General features: G+C 43.3%; 1 protein-coding gene across 1 annotated transcript; it reads left to right on the top strand.

Annotated features, from left to right (window-relative positions):
• The first annotated feature begins 9801 nt into the window (after window positions 1-9801).
• MLYCD (malonyl-CoA decarboxylase) lies at window positions 9802-27061 on the top strand. Its single transcript, XM_055000463.1, has 5 exons — window positions 9802-10391; window positions 18089-18201; window positions 18440-18596; window positions 19470-19619; window positions 25641-27061. Exons 1-5 carry the CDS (start codon window positions 9825-9827, stop codon window positions 26172-26174), a joined length of 1521 nt encoding a protein of 506 aa, XP_054856438.1. The 5' UTR covers window positions 9802-9824; the 3' UTR covers window positions 26175-27061.
• The last annotated feature ends 426 nt before the right edge of the window (window positions 27062-27487 follow it).

The raw sequence follows: 27487 nt of genomic DNA, 5'->3' as shown, positions 1-27487 counted from the left end.
TATGCTATCCGTTGTTTTGGATATGAGCCCACTGGGTCGTTCTATGTTGTTTAATGTGTCAGTCTTAGAATCGCTTATGCTCTGTTTCAGCATTTCCTCAACTCTGTACTGGATTTCTGCTCATTTTAAAATCAAAAAGAGTCCAGTAGCACCTTTAAGACTAACCGATTTTATTGTAGCATAAGCTTTCGAGAATCAAGTTCTCTTCATCAGATGCATGGTACAGAGACTCAATTTAAATCTTTGCGAAGTTGCAATCATGTATCGTATTACATTGCTTATTGAAATATCCTTGAAATTGACAGTACTGACTCACACAGTGAGAAAGGCAGACCACAAAACACACATATAAATAAATAAATAAATAAATAAATAAATAAATAAATAAATAAATAAATAAATAAATAAATTGTTGTTAGTTACATTATTTATAGTCCGGGTTTCTCACTGAGACTCAAAGCAGATTATGCAGTATGAGTCAGTACAGTCAGTTTCAAAGACATTTCAATAAACAATGAAAAAGGATATATAAATGTAAATTTCCAAAGATTTAAAACCAGCAGAAATCCTATACAGAGTTGAAGAAATGCTGAAACAAGGCATAACCAATTCTAAGACATATTGAACAACATATTAAAGAACATAGACACTGTCCAGTAGCATTGTACTTACAGCAATAGACACTACGTAGCAGTAAAGTCTGTAGTCCCTATCTCTTTACTGATGCAGCTCTATAAGACCATTTCCTTACAGTAAAGCCCTCCTAACTGAGTAAAAAGTACTCTGGAATAATTCAGTTTTACATCGTTTGCAGAAAGCCAAGAGAGTAGGGGCTTTCCTTTTTAATTTTTTAATTTTTTTTTAAAAAAAAATTCTAAACAACAAAGGAGATACAGAAAAAAAAGACAAGGAAAAACAGACATACCCATTACACTGGGGGGAAATTAAGATACTGTTTACACAAATTATCTACAACACGATCACTATACATCATTTGAATATTATGTTCAAGCCCACAAGAACCATTCTCAGAGACATGTCCTCTCTCTTCCGCTGTGTCTTGCTATTAAACCAAAATATTATAATAAAGTGTTTAACAATATTTACTGCTATACCCCTTCCACCTGACCTCTTCAAATAGACCATTCCATAAGGTGGGTGCCGCTTCAGAGAATGTACGTGTACGGACAGCTGTCAATTTTGCACATATTCAAGGCGGCACTTGAAGAAGGTTCTGATCCAATGTGTGAGGCTGCTGTGGTGGAATGATTGGCCCTGCCTCCATCATGGGTGGTGGCACCCACTACCCTTTCTAAACATTCCCCAAAAATGCTCAAGGGGTCGACGACAGCTCTCTACTAAACCTTAGTATCTCTACCAGATGAACTTCTTGACTCAGGGCCAAGCTAGAAGTGACGAATGACACTTGAATGGCAAGTGAACAGACTCACATGTATTCCTCCCTGTTCACTTGCGCTCCACTTGCACTCCACTCAATCACAGGGAGGAATAGACGTGAGTCTGTTCACTTGCCATTCAAGTGTCATTCGTCACTTCTAGCTTGGCCCTTGGCTATATCTCTCCCTCAGGGCAGTTGTCTTGTTATGCGCAAACTTTGCACTTCTGTGGTATCTTTCTCCCTTTGACCAACCACAATAAAAAATAAAATCCGGGAGTCATGTTTGAATTGAAGCAAAATGGACTGTTTAATTAAACGGTGGATGAGTTCCTTTTTTACACAGAAGTAGACGGTCTCCTTGTGTGCAAGGCTCATCAAAGCTACAATAGAAGTGCAAAGCAATTAGTACCCTCGGGTTAATTATAATAATATTACAATATTCTAATATTTGTTATCTTATTGGCTCGTAAGGTGTCTAGGGTCAGTTCTGATTTGAAGACGCAATTCTGGGTCGGCCCCCTACTTGGGGGAATTCCAATTCTTGCAGCTTCTTATCTTGTCCTCATTTTGGAAGGACACCTTCTACTCTTTTGCCCTCTTCCTTTTGCCACTGTTACCTTTGGCGCCATGAAGTCTCAATCTGGCAGCCTTGGGGCCTTCAGATAACTGAAGTCCATGGGCAGAAAGGAATGTTTCCCCCATTTCTGCCCTTTCTCCCAGTTTTGCAGCCTTGAGGGAGATAATGCCGGGTAGCCGACCCAGCTTGCTGCATAAATCAGTTTCTACAAAAGGCTCTCTGGTATTGATTCCCATTGGAATCTTATAGAATAATATAACATATGTGTAATCTTTTTATAAGTGCATCTCTACAAGCAGTATATTTTTTAGTCAGCATACATTCTTCTCTGTTCTTCTTGTTTCAAGTGTCATATTCTTACAGGTTGCATTACAAATACTACATTGGCTCCTGAGCATAGAAAAAGTGCAAGGAATGTAATATTGAAAGGCACAGAAGTAGTATATAAAATCCCTTTCTTCAAATCTATATCCATCAGTCTCTACCGAGTGGACCGATGTTGGGGGAAATTATCAGTCATTGTTTCCTAGTCTCCTAAGCAAAAGATGTACCACTTCAGCCTCTCCTTCCTGTGGCATAGCCAGAATGAGCATCAAGCACTGATCAAATATTTAAAAAACCAAATTGACGTTGGCTGGCGAGAGAGAATAACAAAGCAGCCGGATTGATTAAAACATTTTGCTTCCAATGGGAAAGACAGGTTTTGCATGTTGAAAAGTTTCTTCCAAGAACCCATTTGAATAATTAAATGGGTGCTCTCCATACGGTTTACCCACGTTCCCTGAACGATGCTGTCATGTTGCAAGGATAACAAAAAGTTTCAATCTTTTTTTTAAAAAAAACCCTGAGAAGATGCCATTTTCTTTGGACCGGCTGTTTCTAAAATGGAACCGTTTGAATATTCAGGTGACCAAAAGGAACGGGTGCCAGTTCTGCTGGCTTTCTGCACTCCCTGCTGTGGATTTTGGGAGGCTTAATTACAAATAATTGAAAGAGAGAGGGGGGTGGGTGGATGGGTGGGAAAAGCTGAAACAAAACCAGCTTAATTTGAGACATGGAGACAGGCCCATTTAAAACATCTTAATTGGTGGAACAATTAAAAGGCAAACAGAATAAGCTTTATATAAAGGAGACAGGAGAGAGACGCAGACTCACAGGCCTCGGAAACAGAAGGCTGGCAAAGCGGAAACGTGAACGGAATTCTAAACGTACCGAGGGTTCTCTAATCGCTAGGAAAGAAACAGAAAATATATAGGGTGAGTGACACCCTGTGTTGGAGATCCGTGGTCAGAAATCCCCCTGTGTTATTTACCCCCAAGGGCAGCTGTGGGGAAAGGTTCAATACACCATACCCATTCCTGTTTTCAGTTTAAAACTGCCCCTGGACTGCGATTAGTGCCGGACAAGGTGGAGGTTGCTTTCCTGAGCAAAGAGTCCAGTAGCACCTTTAAGACTAACCAACTTTATTGTAGCATAAGCTTTCGAGAACCACAGCTCTCTTTGTCAGATGGATGAAGAGAGCATGCATTAATGTTGGTTAGTCTTAAAGGTGCTACTGGACTCCTTACTATTTTGCAACTACAGACTAACATAGCTAACTCCTCTGGATTCCTGAGCAAAACTCCCCTCCACCGAGCTCCCTTCTTCAACAGCAACCTGACATACGGCATCTGTTTTCTAGAGCTGCCTAGCATATACACACAAACACATGAAACTGCATTGTACTGAACTGGACCTTTAGTCCACCGAGATCAGTCTTGTCCACACAGACTAGCAGTGGCTGTCCAATTACTTAGTGGAGCTCTTTCACAACACCTACAGCCTTTAAATGGGAGGTGCCAGGGACTGAACCTGGGACCTTGTGCATGCCAAGCCAAATTACACACATTTATTTGGCACATTTTTTCCTGTACTTCCTACAAGGACCTGCAACCCCCCAAGAACAAAACATTAGGGGGTTCAGGGGTAGCGATGGGCACGAACTGAAATACAAACCAAAGTTCATCACGAACCAGGGCGGTTCGTGGTATGTGAACCAGCGGTTCGTCAGAGCCCATTTCTGATGGACTACCGTGAACTTTAGGGCTGTTCGTTTGGTTCATTTTTTGGTTCGTCACTGCAGACAGCCTGGTGCCACTCAATCAGTTTCCTAAGCAATGGGGGTTGGGCTTTATGCAGATCTTCTGCTGACCCAGAAGTGGTGATTTGCTGGCCCGGAAGTGACATTTTCATGAACCAAAATGAACCAGTTTGTGAACTGGGGCAGGTTTGTGAAAGTTCGTGGTTTGTGAAACGTGGCGAACCATGAACCGCATGGTTCATTTTTTTCTGGTTCATGCCCATCTCTATTCGGGGGGCTGCAGCAGGAAGGGAGAATGAGTAATTCCTGCTGTGTGAGGTCTGTAGCCCTGTTCACATGTGACAGAGAATGCACATACATCCTGCATGTATGTGCATAGATCTGTTTGTAAGAAACAGCCAATGTGCATTCATTTTCCAAATGCAGTTTCAATAATTGCATTTCAATCTCTTCATTTTCCAGTGCAGATTCAATCACATGTTCAGCGGCACATGCATTGAATGTAACATGAGAGTTACTCAAAGCATGTGTAAAAATCAAGTACACAAGACTATTCATGCATCCACTGTAACTTGTGAACAGAACTTTTGTGTGGGGAGATGTATATTACCATTTTAATGATACCTTCCACTGAGGCACAGTTAATGTAAAAAAAAAAAAAGCATGTGTTTTATGGGAAAAAATCAGTGTGACTAAATAGAAATATTGTGTCCAAATGAAGACTCCATTGTTTTATTTCTCACACAAGTGAAAAATCAAATTGGGGTAACTATTGTAACTGAACCAGCAAGCTTGTGAACTTGAGCGGTGTCCCTATTTTACAGGGTTCACAGTTACATGGCAAGAGCCGCACTTGTGCACTCTTGCATTCATGTGAACTTTATACATGCCTTCAAATGAACACATCTACTTTGAGCCACAGCCCGACATCATAATCTTGCCTCCCTAACAGCTATATCGTTCTAACCTAGGGTTGCCAGGTCCAGGCTGGGAAATTCCTGGAGATTTTGGGGGTGGAGCCTGAAGAGGGTAGAGTTTGGGGAGGGGAGGGGCCTCAATGGGGTATAATTCCATAGAGTTCACCCTTCAAAGCAGCTATTTTCTCCAAGGGAACTGATCTCTGTGGCCTGTAGATCAGCTGTAATTCCGGGAGATCTCCAGCCACTACCTGGAGGCTGGCAACCATAAGTGTTCGTGCACCTTCTGTCACCCCCCAAGTGCAGAAGAAAACGTCTGATTTCAAGTAGATGGTTCAAACGTTTGAATTCGGTTATCTAGCCTGTAGATCCCTAGTACGTGCTGAAAAAAACAACATTAACTTGTGATTCATCTGTAAAGCAGGCCACTGTTTGAGAAGGCACATCAAATGGGCATATTAGTATTAATTATGGTGTTTACCTAGTTCACAAGCAATCTTGCATATTAAATCATCATTATAGAATGCTCTGCAATCCTGGATGAAAGGGAGACGCGCAAGGCATTGTATCTTACCAACAGTTTCATTTGTCTGGCTCACATAGAGAAGTCTTCATTAATCCACAAAGAGAGAGAGAGACACAAAGAAGAAATGGCATCTGGGAATAAAAGGCCTTGATTTCGAAAAGAAAGCAGAAGAGCTTTAGGTGTCAAAAAGATTCTTTCATTGCTTCAGCTTGTTTGTCTCCTTTGGTGATAATAACCTCATCTTTGTTCAAACATAGGTTGGGCCTGCAGATCTCCCAAAACGGCAACTGATCTCCAGATCATTTGTAAGCATTTAAGGTACCAGTTCCCTTGAAGATCTCCAGTTCTCCTTGAGAAAATGGCTGCTTTGGAGCGTGGACCGTATGGCATAATACCCTGCGGAGGTCCCTCCCCTCCTCAAACCCCGCCCTCCACTGGCTCCACCCCTGAATTCCCAGGAATTTCCCAGCCCAGAGCTGGCAACCATAGTTTGAGTGTTCGTGGGGATGGCAAAATGGCTCTGCTTTCGAGTGTACAGCAGCATTTAAGACAATAAGGCCTTGGTTTGTTCACACTGCATGTTGGTTTTGTTTTCATGTACCTTTAGATACCTGCCCGTGCATTTGCACGCAACACATCCATGTACATTACTGGATACTGCACTATCTGTCAGACTATGGAATCCCAGTTATCCAGAGTTCGTCTCCCCCCACACACATATCTTGCAAGAAGCACAAGGTTTCTTGATTCCAAAAGGTTTATTGAAAGACTATGCTCAAGATAAAACTGTCCATACTCCAAAGGCTGGTGAGGCCTTGGCTGAACGAAAGCTTTGTTGAGAATGGCATGTAAAAGGAAAGTTACAACACTTCAAACACCCATTCCCAGCCTCCTCCCTAGTCCTGTCTGCGAAGGCATGAGAATGTGAGATCATCAAGGTCATTGGCTGGTCTGGACAGACAAGGTTCTTCACTCCCATGCATATGAGCGGCCTGGTCGACACCTGGGGCCTGGAGGGAGGAAAACTAGACAACTACTGATTATAACACAAGCTAATATGGCGTTACGCTGGCTAGGGAATTAACATCCTGACACTATCATTGCACGGTAGAAATTAATGTCCACCTGGAGTTTGGCAGCCCTAGTTGAGCGGAGCGACTAGTCTACTGGGGAAGTTGAACTGGAGCAATTTGCACCTGGTTTGCTTTCTTACACCATTAGAAGAGAAACTGTTTTCAGTGCTGGCTCTCAAAACCTACTTTTTCCTGGCGATTCTCTTGTGCGCCTTTCTGAAATCTTCAGAGTGGACTGATTGAAATATGGCGCTTCAATTTCCAGGAGTCAAGAGGAAAGACAGATTGGTCTTCAAAGGTCAACATGCAGGTCTGTGGTAGACAATGGATTGGCCTTATTCCCGAAACCGATTATTTTATGTCAGGCCTCTGGTAATAAAGGACTTTGATTTCCAGGGACAGCAGGTCATTCATCCTTTGAGAACCCAAATGTTCCAACAGTTTTTTGCAGGCATTGTATTGAGTTGTTAATTTAACCACTCTGCTGTTCTGTTCGGAGGCAGAGAAATTGCAGATGACCGCACCAAATTACTGAACTATTCTGAAAACTGACTTCCGTGACCTATGTTCCAGGAGAAATTAATTTGGTCCAGAATCTACAAACAGAAATTTAACCTTTGGAAAGTTGGAGAACCTTTGGAAAGAGGAGGAAGGGGGCAGGGACAGGAAATTTCACAGGGCAGGGGAAATGTCACCCAGCGATCAGCAGCTGAAGGCCATGAAGCAATACAACTCATGAAGCACAAACCTTTCTGAGTTGTCGTTGCACAGAGGGTCAAACCAACACTTCATTGTGTGTTGTGTATATAGAAGGCAGTAGTTTTGTGAACCTGCTTTTATTCAAAACAGTTGTAGAGATGGGGTCTTTTCTGTAGTGGCTCTTCCTCTCCGTTGTATGGCACTTAATGATTTTTAATACATAACAAATGGATGGATGGTGCAATTTATTATTTATTTAAACATCAAGGAATGGCGCAAATTATTTAAGATGGTGCACGTTTTTTAAAATAAATACAACATGGTTAATGGTTTTTAAAACATAAATGTAACAGCAAGATATCAAATTGCATAGCAACTAGTCGATCATCACACTGAGTTGCCAAACTCCAGGTGGAGCCTGCAGTTTCTCCAAAAACTACAAGTGATCCGCAGATGGCAGAGATCAGTTCCCCTGGAGGAAATGGAGGCTTTTGAAAGCTGTCTCTATGCTATACCATAGAGGTTAGCTGAAACAAAAGTCCTAGAGTGGCAAACATACTTGCTGAGCTCCTTTCCCAAGCTCTCCCTACCCCAGGCTCCATTCCTAAATCTACAAGAATTCCCAAACCCAAAGATGGTACTCTCCTACTCTGACTTCTTCTAGGCCTGCACTATGTAATTATAGAGGCACACTAACTAAATTTAATTATTTCATGCTTTTCTGCCATGAGGTATGAGAACTGTCAGTTAGAGGTCCTTGAATGTTTTTGCTTGTTCTAGAGAACTCCAGATTTATTTGTAGCTCTATGTAGGTGACCTAGGGTTGCCAGCCTCCAGGTAGTGGCTGGAGATCTCCCGGAATTACAACTTGTCTCCAGGCCACAGAGATCAGTTCACCTGGAGAAAATGGCTACTTTGGGGGGTGGACTCTATGGAATTTTGCCATGCCAAGGTCCTTTCCCTACCCAAACCACACTGTCTCCAGGTTTCACCCCCCCCCCCCAGATCTCCAGGAATTTCCCAACTTGGAGCTGGCGAACCTAAGGTGACCCTAGGGGGGATCCATTAAAAATCCAGGGCTGGTTTATTTTTTCAGAACCAGTAATCATAAAGTACAGGTATGTTGTTGCAAAAGTATTTTAATATATAATACTAATATTTTAAAGTTGAGCTAATAATGAGGTTTATCAGGAGAGAGAAGAAATACTCCTGAATGTGGATGTGTTATATACCTGAAAACTATATTTCAAATGTTATATGGTTATTGAATTTTGATAGTCCTTGTTTATGTGTATCTTGGATTTTCTTTTAATTGGAACTTTTGTTTCATTTCCCCCTTTTCTTTCTGTACCCCCTTATGTTTTGCAGAAAAATGGCTGCTTTGGACCCCACTGAGGTCCCTTTTCTATTCTCTTCAGGCTTCTCTAGGCACGGTAAAGGTCCATCTGTTGCACTTCAGTGGCTTTTTTGCCACATATACCTTTTTGCAACTGTTTCTGTGGGTGGCTGTCAAGGCGTGCACATTAGCTTCTGATCCGGCACAGCCTGTAGAGGCCTGCACAATAGTTTCCGTTCCAGCTCCCAATCCAGCACTGCCTGTCTAAGCCTACGCATTAGGTCCCGATCCTGGTCCTGTGTCGGTGCCACCTGTTCAAGTCTGCCCAATATTCCAATATTCTATTCCAGCTCCCAATCCAACACAGCCTGTTTAGGCCTGAGCATTAGCTCCATATGTAGAGGATCGCCATTAAAATTCCTCTCCAGGCACGGTTGGCAGTTTTGGCAGGTCCATCAATTTACATTCTCCAGTTTTTCATTGAGGCTTGAGCAGCTTTTCCCCCACATCGCCGGGAGGGCTGAATAGAAATTTGAAATAAATAAATAAATAAATAAATAAATACAATTCCCTTCCATTTTTTACGCTCACTGCCCAGCCCTCTCTAATGGGCCTATTTTCACACGTCGTCTCGATTCTCGGACATGGCAGACATCATCGTACTAAGGCTGTCAGAAGTGCTTTTTATGAGAGGTGAATGAAACTGCCCTTCTGGGTTCTAGTTGGCATCTTTCCTCAGTCTCCAATGGCACTGTGGGACAACTGTGCCAGTGCTTCCATCATTGCTTGGGACTGCGTGGCAAGTGTCCTTGCTGCCAAGGTAACAGAGACAACATCTGGAGAATATGGCTGCCAAGCTACTTCAGCCTTAGTTCCTCCCCTTCTCTGAAGCCCCGCCTTTAGACCCAACTCTGTCCCCGCTCCACCTCCAAAGAATCTCCCTCTGGGTCTCTTTGCCTTCCAATGTCCTCTGAAAGGCTCATCTTCAGCATCCTGCCCTTCTCAACATGGCGGAATTTAAGGTTGCCGCGTCACCGTATTGCCACACTCAGCATGGCGTTAAGCCTTAACCCCGCCCATTCTTCATTCGGATTGGTCGCTCGAGGGAACGTTCTCCGCGGGCGTCCAATCATCTTCTTTGTTTTTATCTTCGCCTCAGAAAGGCCCTTCTGTGTCTTGAGGGAACAATTCGGTTCGGGCGGAGGAGAGGGGCGAGGATGCGCCGCTTGGGGCCCTTCTTGGCGGCGCGGCCTCCCTTCTTCCGTCCTCTATGGTCACCCGCTTCCGGCCGGTCGCGGCCTAGCGCCGTCGCCGTAGCAACCGAGGCCTGCGCGGGCCTAGCCGGCATGGAGGAAGCGCTCCGCCGCGCCGTCCCGCCGCTTCCCCCCTATGAGACGCGGGAGAAGGCGGCGGCCCCCTCCGGGGCGGCTCTGGAGCAAGGCGGCGGCGAGTTCATGCGCTACTACCGCGGCCTCCCGCCCGGCCAGCCTCGGGCGCAGCTGCTGGGCCGCCTGGCCCGGGACTTCGGCGTGGAGCACGGGCGGGTGGCCGAGCTGAGCGCCAGGGTGGCGCGCCTCCAGCAGGAGCGAGCCGGAGCCGAGGGCGACGAGGCCGGCGGGCTGCTGCAGGCCGAGGACCGGCTGCGGCACTACCTCACCCCGCGCTACCGGGGCCTCTTCCAGCACCTGGGCCGGCAGGAGGGCGGCCTCCGCTTCCTGGTGGAGCTCCGCAAGGACCTGCTCGAGGCGCTGGCCGCCCGGGAGGCCGAAGGGCCGCACGTTAGGGTGAGGCTCCCGCACGGGAGGGCGAATTAGGCAGGGTTGTCACCCTCCAGGCGGGGCCTGGAGATCTCCCGAATGTCAACCGGGCTCCAGGGCACGGCTCCCCTAGAGAAAATGGCTGCTTTGGCGCCCCTCCACAAATATCCAGGAATTTCCCGACCGGGAGCTGGCAACCTTGGGAGGCAGGCTGCCTGCCATTGGCCGGTTTGCGTTTATGTGAGAGAGGGTGCAGCAGTCAAGCAGCTCTGCTCAGAAGCCAGCCCCTTGTTATTCGATAGGTCTTACTCCCCAGAAAGTGCTCCTCAGGTTCCAACCTCTACTTGCCCCTTTACCTTGGTTGCTTGCTGCTGTTTATTTTTCTTTGCTTACTGCTGTATTTTCCTCTTTATTTTTTGTTTGCTGCTTTATCAGCTTGTTTTTATTTACCATCTTATCTGGTTGCATAAAATGCGTTAACAGTGCAGTCACTCTAAACCTATGGGATTAGACTGGAGCGACTCTGTTTAGGATTGCTCTGTCTATGCCCCAACTGTTGCTCATATTGTAGTTTTGCTCTGTGAATGTCACAGCTATTGATTATATTGTATCCACTTGCAGCATCTCAGTGAGAAAGGTGGACTGTAATTAAACAACAACAATAATTAGCTTTCTCACTCTCTATCAGTGCGATCCTAAGAACGCCTTCCTGAAAGTAAACCCTATGAAATAGACTGGAATAGGATTCTGAGAAGACCTGCTTAGGTTTGCTTTCTGTGTATATTGGTTTGTTTGTTTTTTACTTTATTATTCTTTATTTAGTAAACTTATTTATAGTCTGCCTTTCTCACTGAGAACAAGCCCTAGGACTTTCAGTGAAGAAACAGGATATGATTGATAGCTAGAACATTCAGTAAACAAATACGTAGGGTACAGGTTGCAGAAAGTTGAAACAGGTGTAAATCAGAAAAAAACTGAGATGAAACATTGCTGAAACAACTTGTAGGTAACTAAACACGACACCTTTAACAACATGGAAACTACCCAGAAGGAGCACATTATTTTCTTTATATTTGTACCACTTTTTTGCTTACAGCTTTGTCAGGTTTTTTAATTTACCAACTTTTTTTTACTCTTTCCTTCATTGTTTTTTGCCTACCACTTTATATATATTTTAGCTATGCGCTTTTGCTTTCTGCTGTTTATTTTTGTTTACCACTTTTTCCTGTCAAAGAACTCACTGGTTGTCCCCTCTTGAGAGGTGGGCTAGTTGGATCCAAGCAGAGAGTCTTTCTCATCTCTTACTATCTAATCTTTTAACTAGAGGTGCCAGGGATTGAACCCTGGGACCATCTGCACAATGCTGTATCATGGAGGCCTTCAGATGATGCTGTCACCTTAAACGCTTTACAAAATTTTATTTCAGCATAAGTTTTCATGAATTGCAGCCCGTACGTAGTGAGTGTTTCCTCGCTATTATGTAAGGGATTTCCCCCCCCCCTGCTCAAGAAACTAAGAAGTCCAAGGTGAAATGTAACTTTGTTAAATTTAAATCTCATCAAGAAAAATACTGGAACAAACCACTAATTTTGCTAGGCTAGTTAACTGTTGTAATGAGTGAGGAGCCTCCTGTAGCATCTGAAGAAATGGACTCTAGTTAACAAAAGCTTATTTTGGAAGAGCATTTTATTTGTCTTTAAGGTGCAAGAAGGCTTTTCTTTACCTGATGGAGAGTTATACACATCTATATTGGAATCAGTGTGTGAGGTGTTGGCACTGGGGGAGATAAGGGGAAAGGTTGTTGTAAGTGGTTTATATTGCATGGGCCAGAAAATGCATCACATGTTTTTGTACAGTGTTTCATAGGCCTGAAGAGAACTGGCAGGCAGTCTTACCAGGACAAAGTTCACATCTTAGTGCCAAGATTCTGTTTGCAGCTGTATTGGAACAGCTCTTGTTGTCAGAATGCTGTAGAAAACATGGCAGTGCTAATAATATCCTGGTGCTTGAAAGAAACACTGAAGTAGCGCACGAAAGGAAAAGCAAAACTATTTCTGGATTGGCTCTGGAATGATGCAAGATGTGACCCCCAAACGCCTGCATACTTGGGATTTGAGATATATGTTGCTAAATCTGACTGAGGAAAAAGAAATGTTTGTGTGGCTCATACATATCTTTTATAAAATGCATTGATCCACTGTATATCCATGTACAATGCTCTGCAGATAGCTCTGGAAACAATATTGTAAATTCAGGGTTCTTGCAACCAGTGTTTCATGCCTATGAGAAACAAGTTGTCTAGGATTTTGAAAGGTACTTAATCTGATTCCAAGGGTAGGTAAGCTTGCACAGCCTTCCACCCTCTTTTCTGGTTCTTCTGCACTTTGTCCTTCCTTGCAGTGCTCCACAACGAGTGTGATGTTATCCCAGACACCTGAATACTTCGTGCCCACGCATCGAGAACTTGAGTTCCATTCTTGCCAAAGACTGGTAACTTGAAGCTTGTTTCTAAAACTTTTATTTTGAATCCCCAGACATCATAAACCTGCTTCAAGACCTAGTTTATCTGAGATTTTAAAAGGCATCCAAAATCAAATGTTGGCCTGTTCCAGGAGGAGAGAGAAGTCTTTTTCCACCTGGAACAGGCCAACATTTGATTGTAGATGCCTTTTTCAGTCTCAATACATACTGTATAGCAGGAGTCATCCAGAAATGGCCTTTTGAAACTGCATCGTGCATACCTTCTGGAGGACTCCGGAGCAAGTTAATGCAGCATTGCAAACTAGGCCTGCCAGAAACCTGATCCTATAAACCCACTTCAGCTGCTACAGTGTAAATATCTCCCTGTGGTTTAGCAGCCTTCCTTCATGTGCTGGGAGAGAACTGTGTGATCAGATGGCTTTTAAGATACCTCACTGAGCTTGCTTCACGCGCACCGAGGCTGCACAGTTATTCTTGTGTGAAATTTCTATTCTGGCAAGGCAGGGCAACAAGCTCTGCTCTGGCAGGGTCAGTAACTGCCTCTGCTTTGGGCCCATGCACTGTCGCTTTGGTACCAGGTCCTTGGAGCTGATCCAGTGATAATAGCAAGCCATCAAGTGTGGCAGTTTTCCTTTGTGTGCATATTTTATTTTTTGTATTATCTTTGGTAATGCAATACTTCCAGGTAGTTCGTGATTGAGTATACTGCAGACATAAATTTGCTGGGTATGATTGAGCTATATGTTTTCTCAGTAGTGATTTGTAGTCCTTTTCTTGCCTGGTCTTGCAGTCATGGCCAAGATGAAGGTCAACTGAACACCCTCCAAAATGAGCCAGTATTCCTAAGCATTTGTAGAAAGGGTCTGGTGTGCAGAGCTGGAAACTTTTGAGCATCTGAGCAGAAGCTCCGAATGCAGCAGTTGGAGCACATTCCTCAAACGTAGATGAATTTGTATTCAAGGTTAGTATTCTAAGGTTAAACAGTCACCAGGATCAAGAGCAATGGCCCAGAGAAAATGACTAGACTCCTCTGTGACTAGTTGCTAAGAAACAGTAAATGTCTTCCTGCCGAATTTGTGGAAGAAGATAGACACTTCTGACCTAGGTGCAGCGCTTCTGTTCAGGCACGTCTACTAGCAAAAGTTCATCTATAGACTTCCCAGTTAAAAGAATCTCACTGAGAATATAAAAAATGTACTTTGGTAGCATGGAGGACAATCTATTTTTAAGAGCCTGGGAGATTTTGCTTTTATTTCAAGCCGTGACGTGCCCCCAGAACTCATTTTAAGTCTTCTCACCAGCAAAGCTTCAAGCATCTCTGTAATCAAAGCAATAGTAAACCACGTGTACAGGACAGACACATTGTTTCTAAAAACAGTCTCGACGCCAGTATCTGTCTAGGTACATGGGGCATTGCAGGTGTAGCAAGAATTGTAAAAATTCTCGTAAGATGTTGAAATAAGAAAGAAATGGTTCATTTTATTGTCATAAAATTTCAGTGGGGGCAGCAGCTATTTGTGTGCTTACTCCCAGGAAAGTGCATCAAGAAGGCAACTTGTGCGTTCTACTCTGCCTCCACAATGGAAAAGGAGGGGCTGTAGCTCTGTGGTTGAGCATTTGCTTGGCATGCAGAAGGTCCCAGATTCAACCCGTGGCATCTACCGCTAAAAATATCAGGTGGCAGGTGATGTGAAAGACCTCTGCCTGTGACCCTGGAAAACCACTGACAGTCTGAGTAGACAGTAGTGAACTAGATAAGCCTTCGGTCTGATTCAGTATAAGGCAACTTCATGTGTGTGTTCAAGTCAGCCACAATACAGAGGCCATTTAGACTTGCAAGGGATTATACGTGCAGTTGCTTGTTTGCTTCTCTCTCAAGCGTCTACTTTTAAAAATTGCCTTGGTTTTCGAAAGAGGCTTATACAATAGAGGAGGAGTTTAAGCATACCAAAGCAATGTTGGAAGAAGTGAGTTGTTTGCTTGTGCAAAGAAGAAGTCTGAGCTGCCCCCCCCCCCCGCCACGTCTTCTGATGTTGCTGTTGGTTAGAACTCTGATTCTCAAAATGTTGCAGAAGGTTTCATGTATATGGGACAATCTGGGTTTGGGATCCCAGAAAACAGATGCAGGGGGTAGGAGAAATTTCTAAAAGTTTGAGGAACATCGTTATAGGTGTTTGCAAGGAATGAGTTGATCACACCCATCCAGTAAATTTTGCCCATTTTTATATTTTGGGAAAGTACAAGGTCTTTTCCTCTGTTAGTGAAGCTTTGGAAAAACTGTGGCTTTTCTGTCTTCTAAATTAGACTTTGCTAAGAACAAACATGCTAATACTTACTGACCTTGCAGTTTATATATTGAGAATTATTCTCGGGATTTCCTGGCAGTGGTAAGCCTCTCTTTTCCAGGGGGCAATTTGATGCTTATTTGTGGTGTCTGTTTCTCTTTGTATTTCCACTGCAGTATGGTAGCGGTTTTGTTGGATTATATGGAAGCTTGGGGGTGTTTGTAACATTCTTTGTATATGACTTAATTGAGCTTTCAAACTTTAGCGAATGGAATAATAATGATAATAACTGCGCTTATATACTAGTCTTCCAGACAGATTAGTGCCCCCACTCAGAGCAGTGAAGAAAGTCAGTGTTTTTACACTCCCCACAATATAGCTGAGGCTGAGAGGAGTGGCTTACCCAAGGCCATCTGCTGAGCTCATAGCAATAGTGAGATTTGAACCAGCAGAGTGCTGACTTACAACCAAACCATTTAACCACTATGCTACAGCAGCTGTCAGGAATAAGGAATAAATTAAAGGAGGACTGTTTAAATAAGTAATGGAGTGACAGACATTAAGACTCTTCAAATAGAACCTGCATGGATCTTTGAATGAAGCTTTTAGAACCAGTTTGTCTATTGCATGCATGATTTGTGTAAACATAACTATTGTTTGATAGAATTTTTATGGGAAAGAGCTAATTTAATTAAAGCTATGGGTGGATTATTATAGAATGGTATATGTTTGTTGTATATACTGCTTGGAGCCAACATTACCACAGTAGCATAGTGTATTAAAGGATTAAAACCCTTAAGTTGTAAAAAAAATTATTTGGGAGTTTTGGAAGTGATTAAATTGAGTTAAATAATTGTCTCGTTTTGGATATGTGCCTTTTAAATACTTCCCCTATTATTCTTGTGAGAGTATTATGACAGACTTCTAATGCTTTACTGAGATTGTTCTTCATGACAGTTTGATGAAGTTGTAAATATGCCGTCCCCAATAAATCTGCTGGTGGTTTAGGAAGTCTTGTGTTCTATATTGAGGCAAACCGCCTCATCAATTTGGTGCCTCTAGGAGAAGTCATCAGTTTCTATAATAAAGCTCTGGTTTAAATCAGTAGTAAAATGTACTTGCTCAGGTTGAGGTGGATGAATACCCAAAGGAGAAAAATCAAGTGCACGGACAACTTACAAACACAGTTGCCATGCTCAGTTCAAGGTATTGGGTATCACATACAAAGCTCTTCATGGCCTTGGTCTGGCATACCTATGGGACCGCCTCTCTCCCTATGTCCCTCCATGGCGACTTCGCTCATCTGAACAGGGTCTCCTGCAGGTGCCACCCTGCACATGGGCGAAATCAACAGCAGCCCGTACACAGTGGTGGCCCCTACCCTGTGGAACGACCTGCCTGAGGAGGTCAGGAGAGCCCCTGTTCTCCTAGCTTTCTGGAAACGATGCAAAACCAAATTATTCAAAAAGACTTTTGTATTGTAGGGAGGGGGGTCTCAGATGCTTTGCGAATGAGTTAGGAACCATAGACGTCTCCACTACGTTGCCTTACGTACTATCCATTGCTTTAAATATGTGCTCCTATGTGCTACCTCTGCTTCATTTTGTCTGATGTTAGTCTTAGAATTGCTTACGTTCTGTTTCAGCATTTCTTCAACTCTGTCTTGTATTCTTGTTAATGCTATGTCTTGTAAACTTGTGTTTATTTACCCTATAGCATTGTTTATGGAAAAGTCCTTGATACTGACTATAGTAATCTCACAGTGTGTAATCCACCTTGAATCTCGGTGAGAAAGGCGGACTATAAATTACATAAATAAATAATTTGCATATTAGTGATATAATGAGAATAGAAATATTAGATATAGGGCTGATATTAGCTCCTCTCTGCACTGGGCTCTGGTCATTGAAGGTCCCAACAGTTAAAATTGTGCCTAAAATTATCACTCTGTTCTGACCTCTTCTTGCCTTTTAATTTTTTAAAGTATTTTTGAGCATTGTTACTCATAGCGCTGCAGCATTCGGGAATTGAACACTGGGGCATTCTTTGGAAAGCCAGTAACTGACTGCGGGAGGAAACATTCTCAAGGTCGGTCAGCGCCTAGCCATAAACTGTAGCAAATTTCAGTAGTAAGACTAGCAAGAGACTTTTTTTCTCCTCCTCCCAGTTTCCCAAGAGGTTGAAATGCGTTGATGTTGAACGCTTGGCAGCTGATATCCCTGTAGAGCAGCAGTTCTCTGTCTGACTTCGTGAGGAGCAATGATTTGAGGCAGCTGTCACTTACTATACTGTTCATTGGCAGGTGCTTTTAGTTCTACAATCAGCCACTTCGTAAGGGTTTGAAAATTGCATTCTGTTCACATCCTGTGGAACAGTAGAAAAACGGCTCCTTGCGTGCCCAAGACCACTTGCAAGAGCATTAGGCCGTTCCTGTGTTGTGGGATGTGACCTCATTAGTGTTCCAAGAATGACAACTGTATCATTCCAACTGGCAGAATCTCCTCGTCCTCCCTTCACCCCTTTTCCCATTCAGCTTGTGTATGTGGTGGGAGAAGTAGCTTACTCGATAGCTGATCCTGCACACCTCAGCCTTAAATTATACCACAAAGCACACATCAGTTGTTGGCTGGGAAGGACCAGCAGGTGCCTGAGCAGTGCTAGAGAAACACCCAACTGGCCCTTTTTTGAAATAATGCTGAAGAATCACTTTATGCAAGGCAGTGTTAGGTCGCCGTAGAGATTGGTGTTTCTTGTTGCAACCATGGTTTTAACTATATAATGTATGTTGTTAGCCACCCTGAGCCCGTTTTCAGGGAGGGTGGGGTATAAATTTTGTAAAATAAATAAAATAAATTTATATCATGCTTATACTTCTACTTTTAGGTTCTCACAGAACGTAACTGTTACGCTTTTTGGCTGAATTCATGAGAGCTTTTACCCCTTCTCTCTTGATTCCAGGAAATGAACGGAGTGCTCAAGAACATGTTGTCGGAGTGGTTTTCTACCGGATTCCTAAACTTGGAGAGGGTTACATGGCAATCGCCTTGTGAAGTTCTTCAAAAGATTAGTGAGTAAGTGCCAGGAGAGATGAGCTGGGTTGTTTTTTTTTTTTTTACGCCAAGGTGTTCAAACAGCCTTGGGGTCTCCTGCAGACCTGCATGTACAGATGGAGCCTGGTATTGCTGTTCTCATTGGAAAGTATATGGGGTAAATAAACCTCAGATCATTAATACGAGAAAACGCTTGGTGAATTTTTGACGTTAGTATGAAAATGTGAGTTATTCACCTGGCCAACTTGCCTCTTTTCAGCAGTGAAGCTGTGCATCCTGTTAGGAATTGGATGGATATGAAGCGCCGAGTCGGGTCTTACAGAAGGTGCTATTACTTTGCTCACTGTGCCATACCCACTGAGCCCTTGATAGTTCTGCATGTGGCACTTACGGATGAGATCTCCAGCAACATCCAGGTATAGCCCAGTTATTTGGCTGGTAGCAAATGCAGTGTTCTTAGGGTGGGACAGGCAACATATTTGGTCCAGGTACCCCAAACTCCACAATGTCTGCCTTCGAAGATACTAACTAGTGTTGCCAGCCAAGCAAAAGGCGAGGTGGAGATGCGAAGGCTGTACTTGGCCAAGAGTGTAGGGAGAAAGTTGAGACTCAGTGGTGCTGCCACTGACTCCAGAAGTTGCCTTGGTCCCTTGGCTGAAAAACAGCCCTGTGTTCTGAGCAACGTGGCCTTGATTGAGCTTACTCATAACAACAATAACTTGATTTATATACCGCCCATTACTGTGATGAGCTGGAAAAAGCAGAGACCGTGTTTTTGAAGAAGGTTTACTAACGTGAACTGTTCTAATTATGGTTTGGTGTGATACCAGAACGGAGAAAACATAATTACAGCTCATGCAACCTCTGGAGGTAGAAGTATCCTCAACCATGTTTAGAATTCTAAGCTAGATTTAGTAGCAGTGTTTAGTCTATCCTGTATATTTTACAACCGTATTACTCTTTCTTGGTGAAATAAGTGGCACGAAAAATATTATGGACACATTATATAAGGACTTACAAGTTCCCAGAGGCGCAGTTGCATCTCTCCCCACACCATTTCCCCAGTGTAACATTACAAGCTGGTCCTCAAACTCAAGTGTTTCAAAAGTGACTTGGTGTATAATGTGCAAAGGGCTGCTGTTCAATTAAAAATGACTTCAAAGCCAAACTGAATGTGTGCGGCAAGTCAGTCAGCTTGCCGGGTTGTGTCCCAGGTCGGATGATGAAAGGTGAAGCTGCTTGGCTTTGGACGGTGATTGCGGTTGCTGACCCTTTCGATCGTTTTCTAGGGTATAGTGAAAGAGATCCCTTCTCAAGAAGTGGAGAATCTGAACAAAATCAGTACAGCAATTTTCTATTCCATCAGCTTGACACAGCAGGGCCTGCAGGGTGTAGAGCTGGGGACATACCTCATCAAACGAGTTGTTAAGGAACTTCAGGTAGGTGTAAAAATGTTACTTGTGTTTCCTCTTTAAGTGATTTGGGGACTGGAAATGCCAGAGTGGTACCACCACACATCCTTCAGTGGTCTGTGTGGGTTGGATGTATGTGCCTGCCTGAATGCTCGGAAGCACTAATGCATATGCAGAAGCTCTGCGCGTAGAGCTTGCCCCATATCACTTAACTACACATTTCAGATAATTAACACCTATGGATGTTTGTGGAGCCTTTAAAATAAAATATCTTCCGCTACAGTTGATTTTTTAAAAAAATCTCACCCACTTTCCCTCTATCCATTATCTTATAACTGCTTCTTAAGGATTTGTGCTGTGAAGCAGCTAAAATAATTTACTTGGCATAATGTAATTTTTAGGTAATTTTATACTTCTTTGAGGTAAGCTGGGTTCTGTTGGAATTTCATTGGAGAAAAATACTCTTGTTGGAACGGGAGATTTGTGTGATAGTGTTTCCTATATGGGGATTTTTTTTTGTTAATAGGAAGGATAGTATAATCACTAGTAACAGAGCCCGTTTTTAAAAAAATGGGCCCTAGAAAACCGGGGAATGTTGGGCTTGCTGCAGCAGCGGCTCCCTCCAGAGGGGCGGGCGGGCTCACTTGGCAATCCTGCAGCAGCGACTCCCTCTGGAGGCCGCATTGGCCAGGTTGCACTTTTTATCCTGGTGCTCCTGTGCAGGCACACCAGGATAGAAGTGTGTCGTCGGGAATACGGTTTCCCTTTTATATAGAAAGATATGACACACACTGCCACTTGCAGTATGAAGTGGTTCAGTCTGTGAATCGGTTCTCGTTTTCTGTTGTTTTTGAGAACTGAGCCCCTGTTATATTTCCTTACTTACGTGTGCATTTACTCAGCTTAAAATTTTATATCCCCGATGTTACTCCAAATGTTAAATTATGACATTGTTAATTTGCTTTTCAATCACTGAATAATTGTGTGCATCTCAGTGATGCTGCGTTGTGAAGTCCTTAGCTGTTTAAATGGCTTGTGGGCTGTCCTCTTGGTACAGGTGAGAGAAGCAATGTGTTTTGAGTCAATGCCGTGACCCTATTTAAGGCAGATACTTAAGAAGTTGTTTTATTAAAAGTGCAGCCTACACATTTAAATATCAAACCAAATTACTTGGTACTGCTCCATTTCCTGGGGTTCATTCCCATAGATATTAATGTGTTGTAATACATTTCTCATGGTTGGATCTGAAATATCCTTTGGGGAATAAACAATGCAGGGGAAAATAAGATATATCATTATTTGCTTTGTTTTCTCTCATCTATTTGATTAATTCCAAATCACTTAATTTCAAGCTTCTGTAACTTTTAATTTCCCAGGAAAAAAGAACATGTTAAATTATTGCCATTGTGGCTATATCTGAATGTGATGTTTTGAGCTGTCTGTAGTGGTGTGAATTTTAACTGTTTGAGCAGCTCTGAGCTGTATTTTAACTTTCACTGTTTATAATGGATCTTCAGTCCCATTAAGAAGGGAAAATGATGATTTGGGGAGTTAGGTGATGAATTGGACATTGAAATTTGCTTCTGCTGGTTTTGTTTAACGCTGACTTTTCTAAATTCTGTGCGTGGGCAGGAATTTTTATGAACCATCTTCAGCCTGTAGGGAAGAGTGGGTTATGGATATTTAAGTGAATGAATGCAGTGGCTTGAAACCTTAGAGAGCTTAGCTGTTGTTGTTATTAGCTTCATTTGTAATCTTCCAGAGGGACTGTGGTTACATTCAATATAAAGTGATTGGTTATCACGGAGCCCCGTGGTGCAGAGTGGTAAGCCGCAGTACTGCAGCCCAAGCTCTGCTCACGAGTCACAACCTGAGTTCGATCCTGGCAGAAGATGGGTTCAAGTAGCCGGCCCAAGGTTGACTCAGCCTTCCATCCTTCTGAGGTTGGTAAAATGAGTACCCAGTTTCCTGGGGGTAAAGTGTAGATGACTGGGGAAGGCAATGGCAATGGCAAACGGGGTGTAAACAAAAAGTGTTCCAAGAAAATGTTGTGATGCGACGTCCCCCTATGGGTCAGTAATGACCCAATGCCTGCACAGGGGACTACCTTTACCTTTTTAATACCCATGTATGGTTTGGGACCAAATTTTCCCTTGATGGTACACTTTGTCTTGATACCAAAAATATCCCCACTTTCTGCCATAGTAGTCGTACCTGACTATTGCCCTTAGAACAGCCAAACAGAATGTGTGTGCTTTTGTACTGTGTGTGTAAAGTGATGTCAAGTCGCAGTTGATCAGTTGAGATCCCATAGGGATATTGCCTCCCAGAAATCTGAGAAACTAAGTCAGAGCTGAGAGAGAAACCAATCATGCCAAAGAATGGGACCTTTGGCCTATTTTGGTTGTACCCCATTCTTGTGGCACTCATCCCTATAATGGTTATATTAGTTATATAACTAATATAGTTATATAACTAGTACTATTATATATAGTATTATATATAGTACTAATACAAAGTATGTCATTGTTATCCCCACAACAAAACACCTTGTGAGGTGGGTGGGGCTGAGAGAGCTCCTAGAAGCTGTGACCCACCCAAGGTCACCCAGCTAGCTTCAAGTGGAGGAGTGGGGAATCAAACCCGGTTCTCCATATTAGAGTCCCACGCTCTTAACCACATGTAGTTCACGTATGGGTGCATGTCATTGCTGAGCTCTGTCTCAGGTGGCAAAATATAAGCGAGGCCACTTAAAAAAACTCACCATTGAGAGAGCAGCTTTCAACATGGCACCCCCAAATTACTTATGCTGTATTTATGCCTCTTCCTAACCCATCTTCATTCCTTTGCGTTTGCCTTCACATAACCCAGAGTATCACTTGGGCACGTAAATGCCATTTTAGCCTCAAGAACAGCATACTTGCTTTTGGGCTTCATAAGGGAAGTTGTGAAATGTTGCCTGAATCGTGAACAGTGCCCAGGATTTAGGAGCATACAGTCATCTTTGAAAATAGTTTTGTGCAGTAGCCAACCATAGTATGGTGCTACCCCCCCCCCCCGCCCCCTTAAACACGAGCAAAAAATAAGTTGGTGCATCCAGCAAAGTCAGCTCTAGTCCACAGATGCGTCTGCTCCAATTCATTTTGGTCTTTTATAGTTCCTTAAGACCTTGTGTTCTTAGTCTTCCCCCTGTGTAAGATCAACAAGGAACCTTGAACGAGAGTTTTCTTTTCTAGAGAGGCTGCTGATGCTGTCTTAATCCTTGACACCCAGGATAACTTCCTGACTCTAGCTTTGTTTTTCTGGGTGAAATATGGGGGCAGAGCTTCCTTTCCCCTGGCTTGGCTAATGTGATGCACCATTGTTTTAGATGAGTCACCGATAACAGAAAGAACCTGCAGTCTACTGCGGAAGTAGCAACCAAGTGAACCCAGCATCTGCTTCTTAATGGTGTGTGGGCTTCTGACAGGGAAATAAACATTAACGGATCTCTGCCAGGAGCAGCCCTGGAAAGTAGCGCATCAATTTAGCGGCAGCATAAATGGCCATGCTTTACTGCATCTATTTATTATTTTCTTCAAGAACTGGCCACATAAGATAAGCTTCTAAACTCAGCCATTTATCAGATATGAGACACTACAAAAACTGGGTCGTTTTGCCAATTTGTCTTGTCATTCTTTAAAATAAAAGAAGCACAAGATTAATTTTTTTTGTTCGGTTTCCTCCCCCACCGTAGCCCCTAGTAGATTTTGCCCCCATAAATTATGCCAAGGTTTACTTTTTTGTGTGGTAAACAACAGCAGCACTATTAAAAGACAAATTTGGATCTGGCAATCCAATAGAATGCAAGACAGAAACTCCTGAAGAAATTGAATCCAACAGAAGAGCATTTTTGTCTGTAGACCAAGGAGTGGGTTTTCCTGTGCACTTGGCTAAGGGCTGCTGTGTGTTGTGGGTCCTTTCATTATGCCCGGCCTGCCTTGGAGCCAAAACACACGAGAAGAAATACCTAGGTTCAGCACGTGTTCTCTTACCTCAAGGTTTGCCGGGATCTGTAGGCGTCCTGGAAGCTGAAAGTTTAGCATTTACAGAGCAGCAGGAAGGGAAATACAGGCGCCTGTATTTCCCTTCCCCTTCCTGCTGCTCTGTAAATGCTAAACTTTAAGCTTCCAGGACGCCTACACTTCCCAACAAACCTTGAGGTAAGAGAACAAGTTTAGCATTTACAGAGCAGCAGGAAGGGGAAGGGAAATTCAGGCGCATGTATTTCCCTTCCTGCTGCTCTGTAAATGCTAAACTTTCAGCTTCCAGGACGCCTACAGATCCCGGCAAACCTTGAGGTAAGAGAACACGTGCTGAACCTAGGTATTTCTTCTAGTGTGTTTTGGCTCTTGGCTCCAGTTTACCTGACAAATTCGTGTTTCCAAAGAAAAAAGTCTGCTCTTCACAAATGGGTGGTCAGAGAGCTTCTCCTAAGGTAAAGTTTCAAACATGCTGGTGTTTACCTCTAAAGCCCTAAATAGACTGGAACCACAATACACTAAGGGCTGCCCTCTCCCATAGGACCCTACCCAAATATTAAGATGAGTGTCAAATAAACTGTTGAGAGTGCTCTGAAGTGAGGTGAGTGGGCTCAAGAAACAGAGTCTTCTCTGTGGTGGCCCCTTGACTGTGGAACTATTCCTGTGGTATACTTTTCTTACTAAGTTTTAGTAAAACATCTTCTGGGCTTTTGAGGAGAATAGGTTTGTGTGCGAGTGCTCATGCTTGTTTTTTTCCCCTTGAATAATCCGTTGGGGACTTCAAATTACTAAGGCAAAGCATATTATTCTTTATCTGCTGCTTAATGGAGCCTTACAGATTTTAATTGGCGATGTTTTTACTATATTGATGTTTACTGCTGATTTTTGTGTGTGAGGCGTGTGCATGCTTTGTACATCACCTCGAGAACCTCACAAGATTGAAAATAGGCTTAAATCAATTTAAGAATGCAGCAAAAAAGCTGGGTTTAAAAATTGGTAGATGGCTAGGAAGCAAAGTTCTGCTCGTTTTTTGTTAGGTTCTGAACAGTGATGACTGATTCCCAACGCACTGGTCTCTGCTGTATTCATGTAGACTGTGCCTTTCAGGTTCTGAGCACCTTTCCAGAAGTCTGTCATTTCTTAGCCACACACTTCATGCAAATATGGATGATGATGGCTTTATTTCTGTGTTCAGCTGGGAAGGATGTGGATTCTTTAGTCTTACAGTGGTCCCAACCAAGAGTACCACATACATGGTGACCCAGCTGATAGTTGACAGACACCCACACATTTCAAACGAGAACCGCTGGTTTATGGAGCTTTTTTTTTGTCTCTCCGCTGTCATAGCTTTCTTCAAATTCTCTTCTAGTATGCAGCAAAATGTTTTCTTTCTATAACTTTTGCAGTTGAGGAGTCTCTCTCTTTCTGCAAAAGATGGCACATTTTGCTTTTTGAGATTTAGTGGCATAGTTATCATATTGCTTGGTTGCCAAGTTTGAAGCGCCGGGAGGAGAAATATTTCTGTTCACTGAATAAATTGGTATCACTTACCTGAAATTTTCAAGGGGCTGAGAAAAAAATTGATATCCCCATATCCTTCGAGTTCCATCTAATATCTGTGAGGGAATAGCAGATCACAACTTTATGCTACGAAAACTACTCTGCTGGGAATTCAATTTACTACCTCAGTATTTGGATCCTGGGCAGAGGACGCTTATTTCATTGGGCAGAAATGAGAAGCGAGGGAATTTAAGCTTATGTCTTTCTCTGCCTGAGCAGACGTCGTCGTTTCAAGCGTGTTTTGAAATGCAGTTATGAAAAAGATATGTAAATTGTATAAGCCTAATCTCTTGACTTGATGCTAATGAAGGTAATGTCTCAAACTGTCCTTGCTGATTTAAGTTCTGCTTTAATGGTTTTCTTTTTTAAAAAAATCTTGCAATTGGGAGTCCTTTATTCAGTTGAATGCTTAATCAAATATTTGGCTTCCTCCCCTCCCCACCCAACCTTAATTTAAAATCTACAGGTGGAATTTCCCCAGGTGAAAGTTTTCTCTACACTTTCTCCTATTCCGGGATTCACCAAGTGGCTTATTGGGCTCCTGTCCTCCCAATCGACGGACACGGGCAGAAGTGATCCCTTCACAGAGCCTGAATTCAGGGAAATCTCTGAGATCACGGGGGACCCTGCTGTCGAAATTCTAAAACGCCTCTTAACGAACAATGAGTGGGTGAAGTCAGAGAAATTGGTGAGACTGTTGCAGAAGCCACTTCTGCGGTTGTGTGCCTGGTACCTGTACGGGGAGAAGCACCGTGGCTACGCGCTCAACCCCGTGGCTAACTTTCATCTTCAGAATGGCGCCGTGTTGTGGCGTCTGAACTGGATGGCGGACACGAGCCCTCGTGGCATCACAGCTTCCTGTGGCATGATGGTCAACTATCGCTATTTTCTGGAAGACGCCGCTCATAACAGCGCCACGTATCTTGGGACAAAGCAGATCAAAGCCTCCGAACAGATCCACAGCTTGGTGTCTCAGTTTCAACGGAGCAGCAAGCTTTAAATGAACAAGGCAGTAAATATTTATTTAATTTAACAGGAGATTCTTAAAAAGGGAACGCTGCCGATAAATCAACGAGCTTCTTCCTTAATCACAGCGGGGCTGAGTATTAAACTGTCAGGCCGTGTTCTTTGCCTGAATTTGCTTTGCCAGAGAGAGAGAAAGAGACAGAACACAATTCATTGGAGGTGCTGTTTCCGACAAACAGGTTGGGTAAACTCTCCTTAGTGAAGTGGCAAGCCGGTAGTGACTCCTGTGAACTGTATGTTGTCCCTAGCCTTGCTCGCTGAATCAATATCCTTGTTTAATCCTCCTTTTCAAAAGAACTGTGGAACACCTGAGTGCTCTGACACATTAAAGGGAACGGTAGATCAATACCAAAGTTGCCTAGATAAAAGAGGGCGTGAGTCAGGGAAGGCTTTTTGTCCAAATGCACAAACAAAACAGCACCCTCCCCCCATCACTTCTCCAATAAGATATTTGTTTTATACACTCTCTCCTTCTGTTCTGTGTTAAACCTTTTGATCGGGCCATCCATTTTGGCAGAGTACAGAATCACCACCACCGACTTAGTGCTCTGCTCTGGTGAAGCATGGAGGGCACCCTGGCAGTGCATGTGTGTTTTCTGGCTTCGCCTCAAGCGCTCTCAAGGTAGCAGATGTGTGGAATGAAGTGCCTGCAGCTTTTCAGTAGCTCTGCTTTACTATTTCAGGAGTGAAGTAACCAGCTCGGAAATAAAGGGGTGGGGGGGGGGGGATTGAGGTTTGCAATCGGATGCTTCATAGTGTTTCCAAAGACTGGTTTAAAATCAAAATGATGGATTTTAAAGCATACTATTCTGTTTTTTGCAGTTGAAAAGCAATATATTAAAAATGTGCCATGTTAAAACACTCTGTCTCTCTTTCATATAGCAATCACCTGGCAACTAGGTATCTTGTGTTTCCAGCAAAGGGGGACATCCCGTTATATGGATCTTTGCTTGCTAGCCTGCAGTTCAGAGGTGTGGATTTGCTGTGATTTTCTTGGTGCAGAGTAAGGGAAGAGACAGAAACGTGCAGTTCAAAGCAAAATGCTTGTTCAGTGGGTGCAAAAACATCACTGAAGTATAGGTGGCTTGTGAAATTCCGTCTCTGTTGAATGTTTTGTTTTGTTATGTTGCTCCTTGTTTTCCCAGCTCCAGCGTGTCCCAGCCTCCCAACTCCCTTGCCTGGTCTCTTCCCTCTCTAGAAGTACTCAGCTGTTCTCATCCTTAAGACCTGAGTGAGGTTTTCCTCAGCTATTTTCTATGAAGCATCCCTCTCCCCAGTTCCTCAGTT

This window comes from Eublepharis macularius, chromosome 16 (assembly GCF_028583425.1).
Source record: "Eublepharis macularius isolate TG4126 chromosome 16, MPM_Emac_v1.0, whole genome shotgun sequence".
Taxonomy (NCBI): Eukaryota; Metazoa; Chordata; class Lepidosauria; order Squamata; family Eublepharidae; genus Eublepharis; species Eublepharis macularius.
The sequence above is the reverse complement of the archived record's forward strand: the minus strand, read 5'-3'. Positions and strand labels throughout refer to the sequence as shown.

Excerpts from the sequence above, each read along its gene's own strand:
- MLYCD (XM_055000463.1), top strand. The coding sequence starts at position 9,825 with ATGCGCCGCTTGGGGCCCTTCTTGGCGGCGCGGCCTCCCTTCTTCCGT. Across the intron at positions 18,202-18,439 it reads GTTCTTCAAAAGATTAGTGA|CAGTGAAGCTGTGCATCCTG; the intron begins GTAAGTGCCAGG and ends GCCTCTTTTCAG. Across the intron at positions 18,597-19,469 it reads AGATCTCCAGCAACATCCAG|GGTATAGTGAAAGAGATCCC; the intron begins GTATAGCCCAGT and ends ATCGTTTTCTAG.